This window comes from Pan troglodytes, chromosome 4 (genome assembly GCF_028858775.2).
Source record: "Pan troglodytes isolate AG18354 chromosome 4, NHGRI_mPanTro3-v2.0_pri, whole genome shotgun sequence".
Taxonomy (NCBI): domain Eukaryota; kingdom Metazoa; phylum Chordata; class Mammalia; order Primates; family Hominidae; genus Pan; species Pan troglodytes.
Window position 1 is genome coordinate 120,821,996 of NC_072402.2, and position 22,525 is coordinate 120,844,520.

General features: G+C 39.2%; 1 protein-coding gene across 1 annotated transcript; it reads left to right on the forward strand.

Moving 5' to 3' along the window:
- Nucleotides 1-330: 330 nt before the first annotated feature.
- LOC134810101 (myosin regulatory light chain 10-like) lies at nucleotides 331-22,433 on the forward strand. Its single transcript, XM_063811480.1, has 5 exons — nucleotides 331-551; nucleotides 7,672-7,736; nucleotides 14,421-14,538; nucleotides 20,772-20,830; nucleotides 22,206-22,433. The coding sequence occupies exons 1-5, from the start codon at nucleotides 401-403 to the stop codon at nucleotides 22,239-22,241; spliced, it is 429 nt and encodes a 142-aa protein (XP_063667550.1). The 5' UTR covers nucleotides 331-400; the 3' UTR covers nucleotides 22,242-22,433.
- The last annotated feature ends 92 nt before the right edge of the window (nucleotides 22,434-22,525 follow it).

Here is a 22,525-nt window from a genome sequence, read left to right on the forward strand (position 1 = left end):
AGCTAAGAGACAGTGGTGGAATGACTGCAAATTCTGAAGGAATTATTCCCAGCCTACAATTCATTACCAGTCATGATATTTATCTAGCATAGAAAAAAAGAGGCATTTTTCAGACTTAAAAGCTCTAAAAACTATTACCTCCCCTGCACCTTTTCTTAGGAAGCTTCTGGAGGCTGTACCTTGCCAAAGCAAGGGAGTAAATAAACCAAGAAAGACTAAGACACAGTATATGGTACCAGGAAGCTTAAACATGGGAGTATGGTAACAGGAATCCTTGGGATAATTGGGAACAGGATGTCAGGGTAGTTACACAGCAGGAGAGGAGGGAAACCAGTCCTGACTGGAGCAGTGTGACTCAAGAGATAGACTAGTGCTATTGTGCTGCCCTTTCCACCTCATAATGCTGTTAGAGGCTGTGTCCCACCAACACAAGAGAGTGCACCAAGCAAGAAGAAGATGTGAGACCCACGAGACAGAGAATCTAAACCCAGAGATGGGCAAAGGCAGTTCAGGGATGACAGCCAAAGGAGGTCTCAAGATGGCAGCTGCCAGTAAGCCTGGTAGTAATAAGCTTAGACGGAAGGATAGAAGGAGAGTGGAGTCCTCTAGAAGGGCATCTTTTTAAAACAATTATGTATATCTATACATATAAAAATATATCTGATAGATTAGCTGGATGAGATTGGTCTGTGAGTGAAATGTTTTAAAAGGTTTTTGGAAGATATAAGAACAATTGAGAAGAAGCTAGCAAAGAAAGTAAGCAAATGAAAAATCAAGGCAATTATTAACTTCAGGAAAAACAAAGGGTGTACGATGTTGAATATATTTAATCTAAAATTGTACTATATACTGGGAGGATGAAGGAGGTGAAGCAGATGGATGGTGGTGGAAGAAAATGAAATCCTCAGGCCAGGCACTGTGGCTTACGTCTGTAATTCCAGCACTTTGGGAGGCTGAGGCCGGCGGATCACCTGAGGTCAGGAGTTTGAGACCAGCCTGGCCAACATGGTGAAGCTTATGTCTCTAAGCTGTCTCTACTAAAATAAAAAATTAGCTGGGCGTGGTGGCACACACCTGTAATCTCAGCTACTAGAGAGGCTGAAGCAGGACAATCTCTTGAACCCAGGAGGTGGAGGTTGCAGTGAGCCGAGATCATGCCACTGCACTCCAGCCTGGGCAACAGAGCAAAACTGTCTCAAAAAGAAAAAGAAAATGAAATCCTCAACTCCCATAATAGAAAGTCAAGTGATATTGTCTAAAACAGAGGACACAAAGACAGCACAATTTTATATTTAGTATTACTGTATAGTGTTTAGGAGTGAAGTATGATGTTTGCAGCTTACTTTTAAAGGATATACCAAATGCATGGGTGTATATGGTTGTCTATGTATATATATAAGTTAAAAATTTTTTTATAATGAAGGTTATGGATAACAACATATGACTTGGAAAAATTAACATGTGTAAATGCTACAAACAATACCTCAAAAGTGTTACTCGCTGAAGACAGAGACCAGGAGTGTAGTGAAAGGTGAGTCAGGGATTGGTGTTTTTGTGAGAAGCCTTGTAGCTGTTACTATTTTACTTTCTAAACTATGAATGTGCCTCACTTAGATTGAAAACAAAATTTTATTTAAAGATGTAAAGAAAGGGGAAAAAAGGACTCATGGTCCAGTTATATTCTACCGGTAACTAGTTACATGACCCTGGGCAAACCCTTAACCATAGAGGATAACAGGGTTCTGGACTGTTGTATGAAAAAAGTTCAATTATTTCAAGTTAAAAATCATTGATTCTCTGATCAGACACGGGCTTATTTATTTTTTCAAACTTTGTCTTTCTTCATTACTTTAAATTTATGTGTCTAAAAGTCCAAAACTATTTCCAGATTATCAAATTGCACTGACTAGAAAGGTAATTTTCAATGAGGATAACTTTAGCTGTTTATTTCACAAAAATTTGCACGTGTACTCAGATTTATCTTCCTCACCATCCAACAAGAAAACCTGGTCTTCTAGATTCCTAGTCTCTAACATGGAAAAAAATATGGAGCACGTGGAACAAAAATAGCTCGAATGTAGGATCACTTGGGGAATAACTTGGACTTACACAGTTACACGAAAAATCTCCAAAGTCATATTCGCCAGAATTACATCCAAGAACAACGTTTTATTTAGCAACTAACTGAGATGAATAGCAGCTTCAGTAGCTCTAAGCAAAGGCTCTATTCATCAAATTTAAGGACACAGGCAAAGGAAATTGATTCATTTCTGGACCTGATTGAGTTTCCACAGTTAGATGCATTGGAGGGAGACACGACCTGAATGCTCCAATTCTGTGGTTATTGCCTGCATGTAATCTGGTCTGGAGCACCCCACCCTTGTGTCCTCAAGTCCAGCCAGGCTCACCACATGGAAGACACTCTTATCGCCATGCTACTTTTGGGATAACCAATGAAATCTTTAGCAAAACGTGTGATCTTTCAGCGAAAATACAACTTTCCCTAAGAGACGCCTGTATATATGAAATAGGAGATGCATGAAATATTGGAATATCTTATGAAGAGCAGGGCTCAGCTTGGTACCTTGCACTTTGTTGGTGCCCTGTCATGCTTGTTGACTCAAAGGCGTCTTGTTAAATGTATTGTTTGCCACTGTTACAGGATTTATTTTCACCTTCCTCCCCATAATCTTGAAAATCTAGTTGAGAGCCAGAAGTTTCTTCTCCCGTGGCATGTTCTCACCACCACTTCTATAGGTCTTTAGAGCCACTTGATCACTGGTTCAATGTCTTAACCAAACTGTTAGAGTCTAAGCTCTGTGAAGGCAGGGGACAAGTCTGTCTCATTCACACTCCATAATGCAAGGCCAATAGCAGTTGCTTAGAAAATACTTGTTAGAGGAGCATTCATCCACCCTGCAATCCAGGCTTGGTTCTGGTTTTCTATTCTCAACATCCAGGAGACTTGCTTGATGTTGGGATGCTAGGTTCCTTAGTTAAGTCATTAATTCGGGTGTTTAAGCCTTGTCCTTAAATTCAAAGGGCACTGGGTTTGAGCCACAATTTGACCAATTAGCAATGGGACCTCAGACAATTTACTTAAACTCTGTGAGCCTTAGTATCTTCATCTCTAAAAAGGAGGTGATAATAACACCTTCCTCACAAGATTTTGGTGATAATTAAATAAGATTTTTATATTTATATATGTGCCAGAACCATATACATAGTGTCTAGGACAGAATCTAGCATATCATAAGTACTCAATAATGTGAGATCTTTTCTGTTTACTACCCAAGTTACTGATGCATATAATTCCTTGGACATAGTAATAAAGGGCTGAAAACTATTTTTAATAGTCCAAAAAGACTAATAGAATTATTATATTTACTTACAATAATATTAACTAAAATGTTAAGTTATTTTGGGAAATGTATTAACATATCCCATGCTTGCAAGCAGTCTTTCTTGGTGCATACACATCTTAGATTAATTAAAAATAGGAAAATGAACTATTTATATATGTAACTTGGTATATAAAAACCCAGATGTGGAGTTCATGAGGTGTCCTTGGTTACTTAGGATTCCAAGAAGTCCGTTTTTAAATTTTTTATTTAGATTCAGGGGTACATGTGCATGTTTGTTACATGGATGTGTTACATACTGGTGGTGATTGGGCTTCTGGGGTGCCCATTACCCAAATAGTGAACATTCTGCCCAACAGATAATTCAACCCTCACCCTCCTTGGTTATTTCCAACCACCTGTTTTGACCCTGGCTTCCAACTCCAGAATCGTGATGGATTTACAGAATTTTGGGGACTGACGTGTTTGCTACTGGACAATTGTAGTGTGTTTAGTAATAAAACAGAACCAGTATCATAACAATAACATTACATATTCTGAATGGACTGAACTATTATAATTTTGCCTGAAACTCATGACAACTGCATATATTTAGTCTGTGTTCGAGAATTTTATTGCTAATTACCAAATAGTACAAAATGAATAATTGTTACCAAAAAAAAAATTTGCCAGGTGCAGTAAGGCTTTGGTTATTAGATGGCAAGAATGTTACAGTGGCATGAAATGACTGTGACATTATCAAGAAAAATGGATTTATATTTGAATAGTCTAGACTACTTGTAAAATCCTATAAAACCCTCAACTCTCTTGTATTTTACCCTAAAAAATATTTTAAGAAATTATCAGCTAGCATACTTTGGAGAGATAGTATAGAGATATAAAGTCAGAGAAGAGTAACTACTTACCAGTCTCATAAATATGCTATAAAACTGTAATTATTTCATCGGACTTTACTTCTTTATAACCAAATTTCTTTGAGACTGCTTATGTTATTCAAGAAACAAAGAGAGAAAGAGAAACTTGATCTTTTGTTAGTATTTCCTAACTAAACATTAAGCCATTGCAACCATGGAGTAAGTCCTATTTATGTTTTCTTAAACTAAAGATGTTTTAATATCCCCCCATATTTTTATCATTACTTTGTTGAAAATATTGTGAAAACCTGCTGTATTAGTCCATTTTCACACTGCTGATAAAGACATACCTGAGACTGGGCAATTTACAAAAGAAAGAGGTTTATGGGACTTACAGTTTCACATGGCTGGGGAGGCCTCACAATCATGGTGGAAGGCAAGAAGGAGCAAGTCAAATCTTCCATGGATGGCAGCAGGCAAAGAGAGCTTGTGCAGAGGAACTCCTCTTTTTAAAACCATCAGATCTCACGAGACCCACTCACCATCACAAGAACAGCATGAGAAAGACCCACCCCCATAATTCAATCACCTCCCACTGGGTCCCTCCCAGAATACATGGGAATTGTGGGAGTTAAATTCAGGATGAGATTTGGGTGGGGACACAGCCAAACCATATCACCTGCTTCAAGAGAACTTATACACCACAAATACTCATGTGTCACTTGTGCCTGTTGGGCATAGAAAATGACTCACATTTCTGTCACTCGTATGTGAAGAATTTATGATGTATGTTTTAATCTTCCTTGCCTAAGATCACTTCTACAGTGAGACTTGACATTATAGATTAAATTTTTTAAATGCTGCCTTCTTGTCTGAATAAAAGTGATCTATTGCAATCCTTTGATTACAATATATAAATTAAAAATAGAAAGTTGTGGCTGGGTGTTGTGGCTCACGCCTGTAATCCCAGCACTTTGGGAGTCTGAGGCAGGAGGATTGCTTGAGTTTGGAAGTTCAAAACCAGCCTGGGCAACATAGCAAGACCCTGTTTCTACAAATATATATAAAACTAGCCAGGTGTGGTGGTGCTAGTTTTATATATCTGTAGTCCCACCCACTTGGGAGGCTGAGGCAGGAAGATCGCTTGAGCTCAGGAGTTCGAGGCTGCAGTAAGCCATGATTGGGCCACTGCACTCCAGCCTGGGTGACAGAGTGAGATCATGTCTCAAGAGAAAATGAACAAAATAGACAGTTGTGAGTACACTTATCACAACTTGGATTTTGTAAAAGTATGAAAGGGAGCTTTCAGTTTTCTTACTGAGTATACATTTTAATGACTATTAGCTCAATAATGATAATATCTAGCATTTTATATCACTTTTACATAACATAATTATACCAAACAATATCTCATCTTGTTCCTACAATAATCGTATGAAGCAAGTGGTACAAATATTATTAGTCTTGCTTTGCGATGAGGAAATTGAGACTTGGAATTTAAATTGCTTGCCTATAGTGAAGTGGCTAATAAGCACTAAAGTCAGGACTCAATGTCTGGTTCTCTTACTCCTAGTTCTGTAATTTTCCCCTTTTTTAAAAAGACTGAGATGAAATTCACATAACATAAAATTAACCATTGTAAAATGTACAATCCAGTGACATTTAGTATATTCACAATATTGTGCATTCATGACCTCTATCTAGCTCCAAAACATTTTCATCATCCCTAAAGAAAACTCCATACCCATTAAATAGTCATCTCCCCATCCCCTTTCTCTGGCCCCTGGTAATCACAAATCTGCTTTCTGTTTCTATGGTTTTGCCTTTTCTGGATATTTCATAAAAATGGAATTATATAATATGTGACCTTTTGCATCCGGATTCCTTTACTTAGCAGAAGGTTTTCAAGGCTCATCTACATGGTAGCATGTATCAGTACTTCATTTCTTTTTATGAGTGAGTAATATTCTATTTTATACATGTGTACATATCACACTTTCTTTGTCCAGTGATGAACATCTGGATTGTTTCTAGTTTTTGGTTATTGTCAACAGTGCTGCTATATACAAGTATTTGAGTGCCTGTTTTTTGTTCTTCTGGGTAGAGTCCTGGGGTAGAGTTTCTGAGTCATTTGGTAATTCTATCTTTAACTTTTTGAGGGACCACCAGCCTATATTCCATAGTAGCTACACCATTTTACATTCCCACCAGAAATGGATGAGGGTTCCAATTTCTCTAAGGCTCACCAACTTGTTACTTTGCATTTTGTATGTTTAAAAAATTATAGCCATCCTAGTGCTTGTGAAGTTCTATCTCATTGCATTGTAGTTTTGATTTGCATTTCCCTGTTGACTAATGTTGATTATCTTCTCATGTGCTTGTTGACCATGTGTGTATCTTCTTTAGGGAAAATGTCTATTTAAGCCCTTTGCTCATTTTTTATTGGGTTGCTGTATTTCTTTTTTTTTTTTTTTTAAGAAATTATATTTTCTCCTCCTAAAATTCCACAGTGTGCCTTTGGAAAATTTACCTTCTTGCTCCATAACTGTATAGTTATGCAAGAAAAATGTAGTTATCACATTCTTGAGATTCTTTGATATTGTAGAGCTCTGTGTGTGTGTGTGTGTGTGTGTGTGTGTGTGTGTGTGTGTGTGTGGTGTGGTGCGGAGTTATCTTTATCTATGAGTAGATATAGAAATTACCACAGGAGGTGAGTTCCATGGGCGGAATGGATAACCTAAGATGCAAAGGGTGAGATTATCCATTTGTCCATCATGGTGGTGCTGTCCTTAGGCTGGGGAAGTCGCTCAGATGACAAGCCAGGCTGAACGGCAGGGACAATGGCAGGTGTGAGAATGTGGGCTCTATTTAACTTGGGCCAGGAGGAAGAGGAGTTGTCTGATGTGCTGCCCTGTGTCAGAGAATAACGTGGCACCTGCTTTGGAGTAAAAGGTAAGATGCTGGTGTCAGTGGGAGTGAGAGTAAGGGAGAAAGCCAGACACCCTACTAGCTGGAACAGCCTCCTTGGCCAAAGAGTATGATCTTGGGCCAGACAATTCTCTAAGGAAGTCTTAATAATTTTTATGGTGTTTGTATTTTGAGTAACAATTTCCTTTTTGTCTGTCTTGGCACTGAGTACTGCTCTTTGTGAAAACACCAGTCTGTCTCAGGTATGCTAGGGAGAATACAGAAAAGGGTTCTGGGCAATATTTGGTCGTGGGGAGGCAGGATGCTCCCAGAGCCAAGTGAGGGGGTGGCTACAGTGGAAATAAGGATGAGAAGACACCAGAGGAAGGAAGAGATTTCCTCTGGGACCCTCCCTGACATCCTTTATGTTTGGCCCTCAGATGGTTGGATGTTCTTTTGCAAATGTGACTGGACAATACTTTGAGACGGTAATTTACAGACTTTTCTCTTCCCATATTTCCCCTCTTTGCCTCCTTCCTTTCAATCAGATAGTTGGCAGTCATCCATAATCTCAGGAGAAGACAGCAAACTGGCCAAAAAGCAAAAGCAGATGGTAAGTTACTTGTTTTGTGCTCTAAATGCCTAAATCTTTAGGGACACAATAGATTCTGGGTTTGAACAGAATGTTTGGGAGAGGGAGGAGCTTTCCTCTAAACGTGAAAAAGATTTTCCTGGGTCACGGTGGGGTAGAATTAAGGAGGTACATGGGTGTGAATGCAGACAGAAGTGGAGGTCCAAAAGGGGCCTTCACCATGCTTTCCAGTAGATCCTGGATGCAGTGAGGCCCCAGGGAGTAAACGGGTGTGTGGGAGGTGCAAGGACAAATGGTCCTCCCAAAACGTTCACGTTCTAATTCTCAGAACTATGTTACCTTATGTGGCAAAAAGAGACTTTACAGATGTGATTACGTGAAAGATCTTGAGGTGGGGAAGTATCCTGGAATACCCAGATGGACCTGATGTGATTCCAACGCCCCTTATAGGAGGGAGACTGGAGAGCAGAATCAGTGAAGGAGTCGTGATGATGCTGCGCTGCTGGCTTGAGTGGTTCCAGCCAAGGAGTGCAGGTGGCCTCTAGAGGGTGGGAAAAGCAAGTTAAACGGATTCTCCTCTAGAGCTTCCAGAAGGAACCAGCTCTGCTGACACCTTAATTTTAGCCCATAGGACCCATAAAGGAAGTAATCGTTCTTGCACACTGGGCTTGGGGGCTGAAATTCCTACTCTCTACACACCAATGTTTTCACTTCTGCTTCAGGGGAGGGCATCCACTGTGGGCCACATGCTTTATACATGCTTGTTCTAGTTCATCTTCACAACCCAATGAGGTCATATCCCCATTATCAATTTAATTTATTCCTGAAAATGTGCCAGATAGAGCATTATTGGAATGGGCTTATTCAAAAATAAATTGCAATCAATTTGGTCCAATTATCACCAAACGTCTCTTTTTTCTTTTTTTTTTTTTGATGGAGTCTCACTCTGTTGCCCAGGCTGGAGTGCAGTGGCATCATCTTGGCTCACTGCAGCCTCCGCCTCCTGGGTTCAAGTGATTCTCCTGTCTCAGCCTCCCGAGTAGCTGGGATTACAGGTGCTCACCACCATGCCTGGCTAATTTTTTTGTATTTTAGTAGAGACGGGGTTTCACCATGTTCGTCAGGCTGGTCTTAACTCCTGACCTCAAATGATCCGCCCGCCTCAGCCTCCCAAAGTGCTGGGATTACAGGCGTGAGCTATCGTGCCCAGCCACCACCAAACATCTTAAACATCTATGTAACAATCCACCAAGGATTTCCACATCATATTAAAGTATTCAGAACACCCATCATCTAATTATTAAATACATCAGTGAGTATTTTGTGGGTATTGTACTATATAGTATTAATACCAATTAAATTTTTCTTCTACACTGTAGAGAATTGTAATGCAGACTAACAACATGCATGTATGTTAAAGATACACAACAAATGCAAATAACACAAACAAAATGCAGTTCTCTAGGGAGAATGGCTGAGCTACAACTATGATGTTTTCTACTTCCTCTAGCTTAGGCTCCTGTGTGAAACATAAACTTTTTCTCTGTTGTGCCCATGAGAATTCCTTCAAACTTGGGTGACCATATAATTCACGGTCAAGTTGGCACAGTTTTTGTGAGTGAAAGGAGAGCTGTTAGTAATTACATTGCGGCCGAGTACAGTGGCTCACCTCTGTAATCCTAGCACTTGGGAGGCTGAGGTGAGAGGATAGGATAGCTTGAGGCCAGAAGTTTGAGACCAGCCTGAGCAACATAGCAAGACTCTTGTCTCTACAAGAAAGAAACAAAAGAAAACAAAAAAACTCACCGGGTGTGGTAGTGTGTGCCTGTAGTCCCAGCTACTCGGGAGGCTGAGGTGGGAGGATCGCTTGAGTCCAGGAGTTCTGGGCTATAGTGCGCTTTGTTGATCGGGTATCCACACTAAGTTCGGCAACAATATGGTGACCTCCAAGGAGCAGGGGACTCCCAAGTTGTCTAAGGAGGGGAGAAGCAGCCCAGTTGGGAAACAGAACAGGCCAAAACTCCCGCGCTGATCAGTAGTGGGATTGTGCCTGTGAATAACCATTTCACTCCAGCCTGGGCACCATAGCAAGACTGCATCTCTAAAATATAAAAAAAATAAAAATACTTAGCCAGATGTGGTGACATATGCTTGTTGTCCTAGCTACTGGGGAGGCTGAGGTGTGAGGATGGCTTGAGCCCACGTTATGAGGTTATGGTGCGCTATGGTCATGCCACTGTATTCTAGCCTGGGCGACAGAATGAGACCCTGTCTCTAAAAATTAATAATTATTGATTAATTAATAATTACCTTGGTATAATAGCTGAAACTGGAATTGTCTAGGGCAAAGTGGGATGTTAAGGAATTTGGAAGATTAATATGTCTTTATGCATTTTGCTCTCACCTTGTTTTTGCCAGATCCTAAACTGTGAAGTCTTCTCTTTCCTTTTCCCTAACTTTAAAAAATTTTACATTTTCTAAAATGCAATATATTCTTGTCATTTAAAAAAGCCATGTTTTGTTTTCACCACACACAAGAAAGGTTACTTGTGAGACAATGAAAGTGTTAATTAGCTTGATTGTGGTAATCACTTGACGAGGTATACATATATCTGATCATCACATTGTACACCTTAAATATATACAAGTTTTATTTGTCAATTATACCTCAATAAAACTAGGGGGGAAACCCCACATCTAGCATGAGCCAGATACCTTGTACATTACTTAATTTTCCTGACTTGGTGAAGGACCCGTCCAGATACTGTTGTGCAGTCTACCCTTGATAGTCACTAGACTGTGCATACCTTTGAGCAAGTGCTGCTCCTATTCATCTTGGTGCCCCTGTATCTCAGAGTGCCAGGCACAGAGATGGTACTCAACCACATGTTTGTTGAATGAGGGAACACCATATGTGAGAAAGAGACAAATTTCACCTCCTTTACTAATTGGATGTGCTAATCTACTTTAGAATGTTTCCTTTTTCTCTCTAGATTGCCACATGGAATTACATATTTTTTCCTATTATTGCCTTGGTAACCTCTGCTGGTACCTGTTCTAATATGTTAGCATGTGGCTCATCCTTCTATCTAAAGCTGTGGCTACTCTGTGGACCTTATAACAAAGAGAGTGTGAACTTCACATTAAATGTGATTCGAAGCTTCTAGATTCCATGTACATATTCAGCTATAGAAGCACCTCCTAAACATGGATGGAAATGCCTTAACACATGTCAGATGAGATTACAGCTCAGATTCCATGCAGGATCGACACACTGCCCTGCTATCTGGTGAAACTGTGCTAGTTTTTATAGTAAGAAAATAGTCTAATGAAGCTCTTGATCCGTGAAGAGTATAAGTGTGCTCTACGAAGAGAAATTGTGAGTAATTCATGACCCAAGTCTAGGATAAAATATGGATCATTAAAACCAGCATGTCTCAATCTGAGCTTTCAATACTTAGAACTTTGGAATCACAAATATTGGATCGTTATCATTTTTGAGCAAGCAAGCTTTAAGCATTCCTAATCCTAGTTTTTCAGGGGAATTGTTTATAGAAAACTCCCTCTTAACTTTGCTAGGTAATTGGATGTGCTAACCTACTTTAGAATGCTTCCCTCTTCTCTCTAGGCTACCATATGGAATTCTAAAGACACACATTCTCCTTTCTCAAATCTCTCTCATTTTGCCCACCATTAATTTAATTTTGATGGTAGAGGTCTACCCTGAATATTATATAATATGTATTGCATTTCAATTCAGACAAAGAGGTGAGGATGAAGAATTTCAGCTCATTTTTTTAAAATCTGAGGCTAAAATAAAAACAAGAAAATGTCAGAAGGACCATTAAAGACTTTCTTTCTGTCAAGCTCATAGATGCTTGAATAGCCTCTATCCGTCTCAAAGACCCTAGATGGGGAACAGTTATGTAGCATGTTTGTTGGTACTTCAGATGGAAAAGAAGGACACTCATTTAGGATGCCTTAAACAGCCCTGCCCCACCGAGGCTAAAATGTCTTTTAAGAAACAACTCTAGAGAATGGGACACCTTATTGTTTCTTCAAGAGCTGGCATCTTTCTATTCCTCACTTTTCTACTGTGCTACTATGAGGTGCGTCAACTTCTTGCTTTCTTCTTCCAAAGAACCTGCTCTTATGGACCCAGAGACTCTATCCCCAAATCACATTACCCAAGAGAAAAAATCTGATTGGTCAGTCAATCCCCGCCAGCACAGGGTTTGCCTCTAGGCAGAGATCTTAGACAAGGTCACCTAGTCATGTGTAGATAGTTGTGATTGGGTTAACCTCCCATTCTTGGTCAACTTAGCTGTGGCCAGTGTACTGGTTTTAAATGATACACTTATATGTTACACCTGCTGGTAACAAACTCCTCACAAGGGAGGCCATGGGAATGGTAGGCACACTGAAGTTTCCCAGCCCCTGGCATTCTGTTCCTTTGGATAAGTGAGAGGAGTTCTTTGATTTTTGTCACCACCCATTTCTTTCTTCATTAAACTTCCATCTGCCCTGGTCTACCATATTCCCCACTCCACTCCAATCCCATAACATCCAGTGGTGAAGCTTTCCCTTCTGAGTGTGTATATTTGTTCATGTTTGACTCAGAAATCTGGAAATTGAGTGTATTAAATAAATAAAAGTTTCCTCCATTCTTCCAGGAGCTGATGTAGCTTACGTTATTTCCAAACTCTGTATTCCATGTAGAATTCATGAAAGCCATGTAGTTCAAAATTAATTTGATTACTCTCTCAGGTTATCTGGGGCTTTGCTAGGACCAGCCAAGTTCCCATTTCTTTCATTTGTGTCGATCAGATCACATAATGTTTTATACTTTCATTTCTTGGCCCCATGATTACACACCATGGAGCTCATTTAGAATGCCCTGGCGTTGCTCCTGTGTGACATATGAGTGCATTCTGCGAGTCCACAGACGTGTGCTGGCATTTCTTATTAAAGAGAAAATGGACCACACACTTCTGGCTTGTGTTTACAAGGTCTGAATGGAAATTATTAGACCATAGGGAAGACTTGCAAGAGATAATGGTAATGTAGTAATTTTATCAGTTCATTCCATCTGAGAGGAAGAATCTCTTAATTTTCCTTCCTTCATTGGAAGAACTGTTTATGAACGTATAGTTCAACGACTCCAAAGAGCTGTGTGAGGGCTCCATGGGGGTCTCACGGGCAGAAACCCTTAGCTTCAGAAAGGACTTAGGAGTATAAACAGACACTAATGCAGAAATAATTCAATGTGTAGCTATTTATGACTGGCATCATGAAAGACAGTGAGCCCTGTATACATAGGCAGGGTGCAAGAATGCACTCTCTTAAAACACAGAGGGCAGGTGGACTCAAACTCTCTAGGTTGCCAGCTCCACCCTCTAGCCCTGTCATAGTCTCTGAACTACAAGCCTCCTGTTGGCTTTGACTCTCTGGGTTTTGTCTGTGACAAACCTCCATGTGGTAGGAATTTGGGGTAAATGCATTCATTCATTTGTTCATTTATTTATGTGTACCCTTGTTCATTCATTCATTCACTAATGCACTCAATCATTCATTTATTGATGATTTAACAAGTATTTGATGAGAGCCTCCATGTGCTAGTGGCATGTCAGGAACTGAGTGGTGTATGAGGGGTATATGAAAATAAGGGTAAGTCACAATTCCTGTATCCCTGTTCTCCAGAACTTTATGGGTTTTTGTTTTTGTTTTTGAGACAGAGTCTCGCTGTGTTGCCCAGGCTGGAGTGCAGTGGCACCATCTTGGCTCACTGCAACCTCCACCTCCCGTGTAGCCTCAGCCTCCCAAGTAGCTAGTATTACAGGCGTGCACCACCATGCCCAGCTAATTTTTGTATTTTTAGTAGAGACGGGGTTTTGCCATGTTGGCTAGGCTGGTCTCAAACTCCTGACCTCAAGTGATTTGCCCACCTCAGCCTCCCAAAGTGCTGGGATTACAGGTGTGAACCACTGCACCTGGCCCTTTATGGTTTTATTTAAGAGACAAACCTAGCGCATATTTTAGAGTTTAGTATAATACACGACAGTTCAGAATGTCAGTGCCAAAAAAGTGACCCAGATAGTATGAACTATGGGAATTCCCAGGAAGGTGAACATAAGCAGAGGAGGTTACCAGGAGAAAATGGGACTTGAGCAGGATTCTGAAAGATAGGGGCTTTTAGCAGGAATGGAACAGAGAGAAGGGACCTTGAAACAAACAAAAAAAAAACACAGAATAAGCAAAGGCAGAAAGTCATACATGATAATACCGTTTATAGAAGAGAGTGAGGAGATTATTCTGGCAAGAGGAAAGGTACCATATTTGGAGTAATAAGGGATAAATGTCAAATTAGATGAGGGCCAGATAGTGAAGGAATTTGAATGAGAGAAACAACGTGTTTTGACTTTATTTGATATAGGTTTTGAGAACCTTTAGCACATGTCTTGAGTACAAATGTGATGCTGTTGCAAAGAGCTTACAGTAGCTCAGGGGTTCCACCATTACCCAAATAATCAGATGGTGTTCCTGGAAGTACAGTAGGGAGGGGAGCTTTGACACAGGCAACCCCCTAGTAAGTAGTGAGAAGAGGAAGGGGAAATGGATCAAAAGGGAGGATAATGTGATTTTTCTAACCCTATGTGAAATGTTAAAGGGCTTTCTTTTTCTTTTTTCTTTTTTTTTTTGAGACAGAGTCTCATCCTGTTGCCCAGGCTGCAGTGCAGTGGCACCACCTCAGCTCACTGCAACCTCCACCTTCCGGGTTCAAGGGATTCTCGTGCCTCAGTCTCCCAAGTAGCTGGGATTACAGGTGTGTACCACCACATTCGGCTGTTTTTGTTTCTTTCTTTGTTTGTTTGTTTTTAGTAGAGACAGGGTTTTGCCATATTGAGCAGGCTGGTCTTCAGCTTCTGGCCTTAAGTGACCTACCCATCTTGGCCTCCCAGAGTGCTGGGATTAATTACAGGTGTGAGCCACTGTGCCCGGCCAAGTTTCTGACATAGGTTTGCATGTGTAAATTTGAATCAAACAGGAATTGCCAGTGAGAGAGATCCTTTTGTGCAGTGGCTTATTTAAAAAGGGGAATGTATTGGCTCACATAGCTCAGGGCAAGAGGGAGGATTTAATGCACAACTTCAGTAATTTCATATAAAGTTGACGACAATCACTTTTTCTTGTTCTTTGACTAAGGTTCACATAACTCACATATTTAACATATTACATAATCCTTAAATATTTAGCACCACTTACATGTCCAAATTCCCATAGATGATTTTAGAAAAGAACAAACTACAATAGATATAATAATGCAATAATAACATTTACATAGTACTATATGCTGGGCACTCTCATAAGCACATTATGTTATTCATATAATCCTCACAATAACCTTATCAGATAGGTACTAGTATTCACAATTTTTAAAAATGAGAAAAAGGCCCAGAATGTCTTAATACATTTTGTGTTGCAATAAGGGAATACTGAGGCTGGGCAATTTATGAAGAAAATAGGTTTATTTGGCTCTCAGTTCTGCAGGCTGTACAAGAAGCATGGTGGCAACATTTGCTCAGCTATTGGTAGAGGCCTCAAGCTGTTTCCACTCAGGGCAGAAGGTGAAGGGGAGCTGGCTGTGTAGAGATCACATGGCCAGAGAGGAGGCAAAGGGGTGGGAGGGAGATGCCAGGCTCTTTTTAACAACCAGCTCTCTCAGGAACACCTGCCCTCCAGAGAGGGCATTAATCTATCCATGAGCAGTCTACCTCCATGACCCAAACACCTCCTGTTAGGCCCTACCTCCAACATTGGGGATCAGATTTCAACACAAGGTTTTTGAGGACAAACATCCAAACTGTAGGAGGGAGAATTTTATACATCTAATAAGTTGTACAACTTGGATTCAAACCCAGTCATTCAGACTCCAGAGTTCATCCTCTTAACCACTATACTTCTACTGATAGTAAAACTTGACAGATGTCTCAAGAAAATTACAAATTAACATCCCTCAAGAGTATAGATGAAAAAATTTCTCAAAATACTTCAAACCAAATTCAGGATGAATTATTTGATAAATAATTCAGGGCTATTCATCAAGACCAAATGGATTTATCCTGGGAATGCAAGGGTGGCTTAACATTTGAGACTTGAGCAACACAACACAATGTATTACAGAATAAAGGACAAAATCACATGATCATTCCAATAGACCAGAATATACATTTGACAAAATCCAACATCCTTTCATGGTAAACAAAATAAAATAAAATAAAATAAAATAACTGGGAAAAAAACAAAACTGCACCAAACTGATAAAAGCTATGTTTGAAAAATTCACAGCTAACCGTGTAGAAGACTGATTGCGTTTTTCCCTAAGGTTAAGAAGAAGGACAAGAATGTCTCCTCTTGCTACTTCTCTTCAATATTGTACTGGCTCTAGCCAGGGAAATTAGGCAATAAAAAGAAACAAAAGACGTCCAGATCAGCAAACAAAAAGTAAAATTACTTTTATTCACAAATGACATGATCTTTTATGGAAAATGCTAATGAATCCACAAAATAACAAATTTTAAATGATAAAGTTCAGCAAGGTTGCAGGATACAAGATCAACACACAAAAATCAATTGTATTTACATATACAACAGTGAACAATGCAAAAATGAAATTAAGAAAACAACTTCATATATAATAGTATCAAAATAATACAATACTTAGGAATAAATTTAACAAAAAATGCAAGACTCGTAACTGAAAACTACAAAACGTTGTCAAAAGAAATTAAAGAAGACAAATAAATGAAAACACATCTCATGTTAATGCATCAGATGACTTAATATTGCTAAGAATATAATACTCCTTGAATCGATCTACAGATTCAACACATCCCTATAAAAATCTCAGCTAGCTTTTTTTGCAGAATTTGACAAGCTGTTCCTAAAACTCATATGGAAAGTAAAGAAGTTCAGAATAGCAAAGAAAAAAATATTGAAAAAGAAGAGCAAAACTGGAGAACTCCCACTTCATGATTTCAAAACTAACTACACAGTTGCAATAATCAAGGCGGTGTGGTGCTAGTACAAGAAGAGATATATGTCAGTGGAATAAAATTGAGAGTGCAGAAATAAGCCCTTACATTTATAGTTAATTGATTTTTCAAAAGGATACCAAAACTACTTAATGGTGAAATAATAGTCATCTCAAGAAATGGTACCATGACAACTGAATATGCAAAAGGGTGAAGTTGGACCCCCAACCTCATATTATCTACAAAAATTAACTCAAACTGCATCATAGACCTTACTATAAGAGTTAAAGCTATAAAACTCTTAGAATAAAATACAGGAGTAAATCTTAATGACCTTAGTCATAATATGACCCTGAAAGACCAGTGGGGAAAGAAAAAATAGGTAAATTGGACTGCATGAAAATTTAAAACTTTTGTGCTTCAAAGAACACCATCAAGGAAATGAAAAGACAACGCACAGTTTGGGAGAAAATATTTGCACATTATATATCTGAGAGGAAACATATCCAGAATACACAAAGAATTCTTAGAACAACAAAAACACAAATAACCTAATTTAAACATGGGGAAAGGAATTGAATAGACATTTCTCCAAAGAAAATTTACAAGTGCCCATGAGACACAAAAAGGGCCAGGCACGCTGATCCACACCTGTAATCCCAGCATTTTGGGAGGTCAAGGCGGGAGGGTCCCTTTAGCCCAGGTGTTCAAGATCAGCCTAGGCAACACAGGGAGACCCTGTCCCTACTGACAAAAAATTTTAAAAATTAGCCAGATGTGGTGATGTGCACCCGTGGTCCTAGCTACTGGGGAGGCTGAGGCAGGAGGATCACTTGAGCCCAGGAGGTCAAGGCTGCAGTGAGCTGTGTTCATGCCACTGCACTCCAGCCTGGGTGACAGAGCAAAACCCTGTCTCAAAAACAAAAACAAAAAGAAAAGAAAAAGAAAAAAGGACACACAAAAAGATGCTTAACATAATTAGCTATCAGAGAAATACAAATAAAAATCACAATGAGAAACCCGTATCAAAAAGAATGGGTTTCTTTTTGAGGTGATGAAAATCTTCTGTAACTGGATAGTGCTAATTGTTGCATTACTCTGCAAATATACTACAAATCATTGAATTGCACACAGTTAAAAGGAAAATTTTATAATATGTAACTTATATTTCAATAAAGCTGTTATTTTTAAAAAGCATGAGAGAAAATATTGATAAAGGTAGTTATAACAAATTTAAATAGCAAACAAAATTCTGGAGAGAAAAAAAATGGGCTACTCATAACCCAGAACCCAAAGAAGGCTAACTGTCTTAACATAAAAGGAGCTTTTACAAAACAAAAACAAAAAACAAAACCACACACAATCTAAAGGGAAAAATAGGCAAAGGATATAAATTGAGTTTTTTAATAAAAAGAAAACTCAACATATAAAAAGTTGCTAATTTCCAATAATAAGTGACATAAGTATTACAACCTCACAGAGAAACCAATTTCAACCATCAGATTAGCACAAATCAACAATTTTGATAACACTGTGCTGGTGAGGATTCAGGAAAAACTTTATAAAAGTTTTTGCCTATAATTTTTTTTCTCCAGAATTTTGTTTTCTATTTAAATTTGTTATGGCTTTTGCAATGCAGATTATTCAAAGCTTTTTATGTAACTAAATAAAATAAATGAGGGGCAATTTGGAGATATATATATATATATAAACATTGCACATTCACATACCCTTTGACCCAGCAATTCTACTACTGGGAAGGTATTCAGTGGGAACTGTAAATACTTAACAATCAATTCTCCCCACAAAAAAGGGTAATGGAAGCCTTTTATTTGTAGACTTTGCCAATTTTAGTGGTGTAAGTAGTTCTACCGCACCAATTTCAAGCTACTGTCCTAACATCAACTAATATCAGAATTCCTGAACTTTTCACAAATGGCTGTCACAAACCCATCTTAGCACACCATTGAATATTCATCAGGAAATGCAAAAGGATATATGTGCCAAATTGCAAAATTATGTGTAATAGTAAGAGATTTGAAACAATCTAAATGGCTATCAATGAAGAACTGCTTATTAAAATACAGATGGCAGAGAAACAAAGTAGACAACTGCTGAAATTAATTGGAGCATAACATTATAAAAACAAATTGAAAATCATCTTTATTTACAAGTATATAACAATCTCTAAGCTATATTTTTAAATGGAAACAACTAAGATGCAGAGCAGTGTATCATACAACATTTGAGGAAAAGGTATAACTATATATGTACAGAATATCTCTGGAAGGATATTTAAGGTACTAGAATCATTTATTTCCTCAGGAGAGGAGAAACGGGTGACTCATCCACATACCTGATCAGCATGCTGCTGAACACTCTCCAGGACTCTGCGACTATCTGGACTATCCTCTTGAGTCCTCTGTTCTGCACTCTAGCCACCTTGGCCTCCCCAGAATCTTGGCTCCATCTCCTAGACTCAAGAAGTTGCTGGTCTCCACCTGGTTTCCTCCTCCTTGTGCCATGTCCTGAAGGCTGTTTCAATCTGTGTGGCTTGGTTAGGGCTCAGGTCCAGACCTGGCCAGTCAATGTACTCTATTTCCTTGGCTGTAATGGCTAGTTCAGGGATAACAGGGTGACTATATTAGTCTAAGACTCAATTCCAGAATTTCTGTTGGAAGTTTTTCTTCTGGGATTGCTATCTTATTCTAGAAGAATAAGGTGGAGGCAACCACATGAAAGATTCTGCCTGACATTAAATTCAGAACAGAGGAAGGCAGAATGAAGAGACTAAGAGACTGAGACTTCATGATGTTGTTTGAACCTCTGAATGCATCTATACCTGAAACCCATAACCTGTTTTTTTTTTTTAAATATTTGAGCCATCGAATCCTTTTTTTCCCAGTCGAGATCAGTTCAATTTAATTTCTGCCACCTGCAGTTGAACGAGTCCTCAGTAATATAGCTGAACTACATCAGCCCTGCTTCTTTTTAACACCCTTCTCAAACTTTGGGGATAAATCACAGTGGTCCTCTGTCTTCACGCACGTGCGCGCACACACACACACAGTCACTCACAGACTCACACCAACTTGATCCTCTCCTTTTTCATCAAGGAGAAGGGAGCGGAGGACTCATACCACCCATTCTGTATCTGGCAATGAAAAGACAAAGAGTGCCAATAATCATGTCACAAGTAAAATGGCATCTACACAAATGAAATGCAACATTGCTAAATGTGAATATACTTCCAATTCATTTTTACCAAGAAAAAAGTCATTTAAGAAATGCTTGCACTCATCTTAAAAAATCATTTTTTGGGGGACTAGCCCTGTAAAGCAACTCATGGAAATCTGTAAGAGAATGAGACCAACAGAAGATCTTGAAGGTGACAGAATAGTAGTGACAGTCCTAAGCGAGGAGCTTACTGGAATGTTTGACCTTCTCTACTGGCTCCAAGACAAACATTTGTTTTGAGGAAACAATTGTGAAAAATGCTTCTGTTTGAAAACATTAGCTTACGGAGCAAACAGTTGATTTAAAAATCTATACTTAAACTATTAGGTTTCTGCCAAATAAAACACTTGTCCACCCAAACATATGTTTCAATGAAAAATGCTTGCCATTGTAGACAGAGCAGAAGGAAATGCCCAAAATATGGTCAAACTTAGCAATATTTTAAAAATCAAGTTGTTAACCACTGAATTGTCAAGATGGTAATTTTCCAATCAATGTTCCAGTATCACTTGTCAATTATTGTATTATAAAAATAGACTAAGAATGTATTTTATGATTATTCATCTTTTAAAACATTCTATTTAAGAATCTGGCAGTCTTATCAATGCAAAAATAGTTTTTTTTCTTTGAGAGTCAGGAATCCTAAGTTGCTTTTTTGCAATTTCTTCTTCTTCTTCTTCTTTTTTGAAGGGAGGTTAACTATATAACTTGGAGTCTTCCCAAAGATCCTTTCCTTACAGATTAACCTTACAGATTGGCACTCTTTGTCTTTGTTGTTTCATTCCAGAATACAGAGTAGGAGCCCCTCCACTCCCTTCTCCCTTACAGAAAGAAGACCAAGTTGGTGTAAGTCTGTGAGGGACTGTGTATGCATGTGCATCTGTGTGTATGTGAGGTTAGTAGACCGTGGTCATTTGTCCCCAAAGTCTGAGAGAGAGGCATGTTAAAAAGAAGCAGGGCTGATGCAGTCTAGCTATATAACTACGGTTAATCTGTAAGGATCTTTGGGAAGTGTATTTGTTTATTCTAAAACATTTTCCTACATGGTCTTTACCTCAGATGTATCTGGATCACTAGTCTTTTAAACTTCATTTCATTCCTTTTTTTTGTTGTAGTTCTTTATAGTTTAAAAAGAGCAGGTCAGAAAATCATAGTTTTTGTGCCATCCAGAGCTGGGAAATGGCATTGCCAAGCTCACCAAATCACAGTCCAGGAGAATATGTGCTGTACTGATGGCTTTATCCTGGAGCCCTCAACTGTTTTTCAGTTTCCCTAATTGTGAGTTGATTCTCAGACTTAAGCCTGAGCATATTTTAGGTCACAACATTCTCATAAAAGCATCTTTCAGAATCTATGGAATATGACTTCAGGACCCCCAGGGAGATGAGGTCCTGGTTCTTAAGGAGGGCAGCCAGCCATCCAATTTTTCTCGTGAATGGAGGAAGAAAAGTCACCTGGGCCTCTCAGACTGTGTAGGGACCAGTCTTTGGGTTTTTGCTCAGGCAGCCCCCGTCCTGGAACACTTTTCCTCAGTTCCTCCCTACCCACCTGAATGCACACAATCTTTATGGCCCATCTCGTTTGTGAAGCTTTGCTTGATTGTCTCCTAAAGGGATGGCTTTCTCTTCTGAACTCTTATGCCACTTGTCGGCTCTTGAACCCGAGCATTAGAGAGAGAAACTAGGTCTCTGAAAGATTTCCACAGTATAAGATTATGGAAGGCAGGGGTACCACAATTTACACACTTTTGGTTTTCCTCACAGTGACCTGCACAGTGTCTTTATTTTGGTTTAAAGACAAGTTTTCCAGTTTCAAAAGGAAACTGAGAATAGGTTATTTTTTTCTTTGAGAGGCTGTTACATAGAGAACATAGACTCACCGGAAACAATCCAATAAAAACAAGCCTTAGTGTCACCCTCTGACACCCCAGCTCAGAGGAGGGTAAAGGCATGCAGCCAGACAGGAAAGTGTATGATGAGGGAGGCAGACAGGCTTCCTCAGGTTCCTCTAGGTATATGTAAGAGCCGCTGTGAGAATATGCATTCTCTTTCCTCAACCCGCCCTGGGAAGGGGGAAGGCTCAGGAACCCCCTCATTTAGAGGGTAGCTGGAAGCTGCTCCTAGAGACTGTTGCTGGGCACTCAGGGGAACCTACCATGCACTAGGAACTGCCAACCCTCAGAAGGTGAATCAACCATAGCATATGTTTCTAATTCGAACAGATGTACTGTAACATGCTTACCTCATCCTGGTTATGACTGAAGTCCTATAAGCTTCAACTAATTTAAGCAACAATCTGGTGACCAACAGAAGACTGTGTCTGAACCAGGTAGCATTTGCTAGAAGAGCTTCAAAGAAGATTGTCCCAGAGATCCCTACCAATAGTCTCGTGCACACAGTATGTGTTCATTAGATATTCTGTACAGCTGTTAAATTGTAGGTAACTATAATTGGGTTTGTCTATTCTTACAGATACTTGGAAAAATATAAGATTAAATTCCTGGGGAGAGGGTGGGATGGGAAGGAGATAGTGAAGGGAATT

Coding starts and splice junctions, on each gene's coding strand:
- LOC134810101 (XM_063811480.1), top strand. CDS start 401: ATGCTGTTAGAGGCTGTGTCCCACCAACACAAGAGAGTGCACCAAGCA. Junction 7,737..14,420: donor CCAAAAAGCAAAAGCAGATG/GTAAGTTACTTG, acceptor TTTTTGAGACAG/AGTCTCATCCTGTTGCCCAG. Junction 14,539..20,771: donor CCAAGTAGCTGGGATTACAG/GTGTGTACCACC, acceptor GTTTCATTCCAG/AATACAGAGTAGGAGCCCCT.